General features: G+C 35.1%; 1 protein-coding gene across 3 annotated transcripts in view; it reads left to right on the forward strand.

The window, feature by feature from the left end:
• The first annotated feature begins 3,460 nt into the window (after window positions 1-3,460).
• LOC102263962 (phosphatidylinositol 3,4,5-trisphosphate 3-phosphatase TPTE2-like) overlaps window positions 3,461-3,931 on the forward strand; it is a 103,088-nt gene continuing 102,617 nt past the window's right edge. For all 3 annotated transcript variants that reach the window (XM_014548309.1, XM_014548310.1, XM_014548311.1), the window contains exon 1: window positions 3,461-3,507. In XM_014548309.1, the coding sequence (XP_014403795.1) occupies window positions 3,476-3,507 (32 nt within the window). In that variant the 5' untranslated portion in view covers window positions 3,461-3,475. The remainder of the gene's footprint in view (window positions 3,508-3,931) is intronic.

The following is a 3,931-nucleotide window of genomic DNA, read 5'->3' on the forward strand; positions in this document are numbered from 1 at the left end:
GTGTGCTTTTCTCTTTCCTTCTAGTTGTAGAATTTCCACTCAGCCAGCCTTCCTGTGGTTCTGGATGATGTCCGTTTTGTCTTTTCGTTGTATTTTTGAAGTGGTTGTGCGAGGCAGCAATTTCCGGTGTTTACCTATGCCGCCATCTTGGTTTTATCTCTGCGTTTTATTTTTAAAAAGATCATACATTACGATTTATTCTGGGGATACAAGGTTGGTACAATGTTGGCAAATCAATAATGTGATACATCACATAAACAAAATGAAAGATAAAAATCACATGATCATATCAATAGATACAGAAAAAGCATTTAATAAAATCCAACACTCACTTATGATAAAAACTCTCAGCAAAGTGGGAATAGAGGGAGCATACCTGAACGTAATAAAGGCCATATATGACAAACTACAGCCAACATCATAGTCAATGGGCAAAAACTAGAAGCATTTCCCTTATTGGGAAAACAAGATGTCCGCTTTCACCTTTGTTAATCAACATAGTGTTTATTGTCAATCAGCATAATGTGGCTAGGAAGTCCTAGCCACAATTATCAGACAAAATGAAGAAATAAAAGCCATCCAAATGGGAAATAAAGCAGTAAAACTATCATTATTTGCAGATGACATAGTATTGTATACCTAGAACTCTAAAGAATCCATCGAAAAATATACTAGAATTGATAAAAGAATTCAGTAAAATAGCAAGAAACAAAATAAATATCCAGAAATTAGTTGAATGTTTATATACCAATAATGAACTATCAGAAAGGGAAACTAAGAAAACAATTCCATTTACTATTGCATCAAAATTAATAAAATACAAGGAATAAATTTAACCAGGGATTTATAAGACCTGTACTGGGAAAATTATAAGACACTGAAAAAGAAAATGAAGAAGATATAAATAATTGGAAGCATAAACTGTGTTCATGGAAGGGAAGAATTAACATCATTAACATGTGCATACTACCCAAAGTAATTTATATATTCAACTCAACTCCTATCAAGATACCAATGGCATATTTCACAGAACTAGAACAAACATTCAAAAATGTGTATGGAACCACAAAAGACCCCAGTAGCCTCAGCAATCTTGTGAAAAAAGAACAAAGTTGGAGGAATCACGCTGCCTGATATCAAATATACTATCAGACCATAGTAATCAAAACAGCATGGTACTAGCTTAAAAACAGATATATAGACCAATGAAACAGAATAGAAATCCCAGAAATAAACCCATGCCTTTATGGTCAATTAATATTTGACAAAATAAGCAAGAACATACAATGGGGTAAATATAGTCTCTTCAATAAACAGTGTTCTGAAAATTGTATACATACATGCAAAAAAAATACATGAAACTAGACCACCGTTTTACACCTTACACAAGAATGAACTAAAAAAAAAGAATGAACTCAAAATGGATTAAAGACTTAAGTGTTAGACCCAAACCCATAAAAATCCTAGAAGAAAACATGGGCAGTAAAATCTTGCACATTTCTCCTAACAATATTTTTTTCAGATATTTCTCCTCAGGCAAGGGAAAGGAAAGAAAAAAATAAACAAATGAGACTACATCAAACTAAAACATTTTTGCACAGCAAAGGAAAGCATCTACAAAATTAAAAGACAATCCACTGAATGAGAGAACATATTCACCAATGATGTGTCTGATAAGATGTTAATATCCAAAATTTATAAAAAAACTTATAAAATTCAACACCAAAGAGCAAACTATCAGTTAAAAAATAAGCAAAGGAGTTGAATAGACACTCCTCCCAAGAGGACATACAGATGGCCAGTAGACATATGAAAAGATGGTCATCACTAATCATCAGAGAAATGCAAATTAAAACCACAGTGATATATCACCTCATACCTGTCAGAATGGCTATCATCAGTAAATCAACAAACAAGTGTTGGCGAGGACATGGAGAAAAGGAAACCTAGTACACTGCTGGTGGGAATGCAGATTGGTGTAGCCACTGTGGAAAACAGTATGGAGTTTCCTAAAAATAATTAAAAATGGAGCTGCCATATGACCCAATGATCCCACTTCTAGGAATATATCCTAAGAAACCTGAAACACCAATCAGAAAGAATATATGCACCCCTATGTTCATTGCAGCATTATTTACAATAGCCAAGATTTGGAAGCAGCCCAAGTGTCCATCAATAGGTAAGTGGATAAAAAAGCAGTGATACATTCACACAACGGCATACTACTCAGCTATAAAAAAGAAGGAAATCTTACCTTTGCAACACCATGGATGGAGCTGGAGAGTATTATGCTAAGTTAAATAAGCCAATCAGAAAAAGACAAGTAACATATTATTTCACTTCTATGTGGAATCTAATGAACAAAATAAACTAAAAAACAAAATAGAAACAGACTCATAGCTACAGAATACAGATTGAAAGTTGTCAGAGGGGAGTATTGGGGGACTGGGTGAAAAAGGTGAAGGGATTAAGAAAAAAGCAAACTTATAGACACAGACTACAGTATGGTGATTTCCAGAGGGAAAGTGAGGTGGGGGAAGATAGAAGAGGGTAAAAGGGAGATAAATGGTGATGGAAGGAGACTTGACTTGAGGTGGTAAACACACAATACAATAGACAGATGATGTGTTATAGAATTGTACACATGAGATCTATTTAATTTTATTAGCAAATGTCCCCCCCCCAGCACAAATTCAATAAATAAAAGGAACAAAAACAGAAAGAACAAAAGAAAAAAATTAAAAATGTATATAAAAGAAAAGCTTAGGAGATATTTTAGTATACAATCATGTATGTATTTATGAAATTGAATTCCTTCTCCTGTGCCCAGCCTTGTTCTAAAAGCATCCATATGTAAAATCTCACTGATAAAAAAATTCTATTAGCCAAAGTGATCTTTTAAGTGCTTATATTAGTCATGATTTCACTTGTTTTTTCTTACTAAATTCTTGACATTTATCTAGGTTAATGAAGTTTAATTACTATAAGAAATTGACAGAAGCCCTTATAAAATTCTCAAATTTTAAGAAGAGTTTACAAATGGATGCATGTAATTTTTATTCAGCTAATCTGTTCTTGTTTTGGAGTATTGATCTGATGTGTTTATGATGAAAGAACATTATCACATGAAGTGGTTTGGTGGAAATTTTGTTTCCTTAACAACTGTTTCTTTTGGGTGAAAACTGAGTAACTTTTTTTCAGATTCTAAGGCAATGCAGTTCAACTACCACTACAAGTTTAATTTTAAATAATGACATTTTCTTATCAGACTATTGGCCTAAATGTAGTTTAACAAGATAGGTAAAAAACCACTTTATTTTTATTCTCTTGATTTATTTGTTGTAGAATTTTTGGAATTTTGCTGGTCTTTGTGGATGTGTCCCTCGTCATTGCAGACCTACTTACCACTGATCAAACAATGTATATTCCTTTGGTATATCGTTTAATTTCTTTATTGATTGGTTTATATTTTTTCATGGATATTCTTCTTCGAGTATTTGTAGAAGGGTAAGTTTGATTAATTTTTCTAAAAGCACATCAAGCTATTTTGTACTGCTATGAAAGCATCCCCAAATAATTTTCAGGTCAACCCAACCAGATGTGTCCCTCTTTATTAAGACAAGTCTCCTAGAAGGCACGGTCCACAAGAGAAACAACAATCCAAATCCCAATTTATACTAGACTAGAGGCCCGGTGCACAAAAATTTGTGCACTGGAGGGGGAAGGGAGGTGAGGGGGGTCTCCCTCAGCCCCACTTGTGCCCTCTCACAGTCTGGGACCCCTCGGGAGATAACCACCTGCTGGCTTAGGCCCGCTCCCAGGGTGGCAGATGGCAGGCCCGATCCCTCGGTGCCTGCCCCACCTCCCTGGGTCATGCACACGGCAGGGCCGATCCAGGGGTTGGGGCACCGCCCCAGGTTCGGGTCACACA

The sequence above is a fragment of the Myotis brandtii genome, unplaced genomic scaffold, assembly GCF_000412655.1.
Source record: "Myotis brandtii unplaced genomic scaffold, ASM41265v1 scaffold500, whole genome shotgun sequence".
NCBI lineage: Eukaryota > Metazoa > Chordata > Mammalia > Chiroptera > Vespertilionidae > Myotis > Myotis brandtii.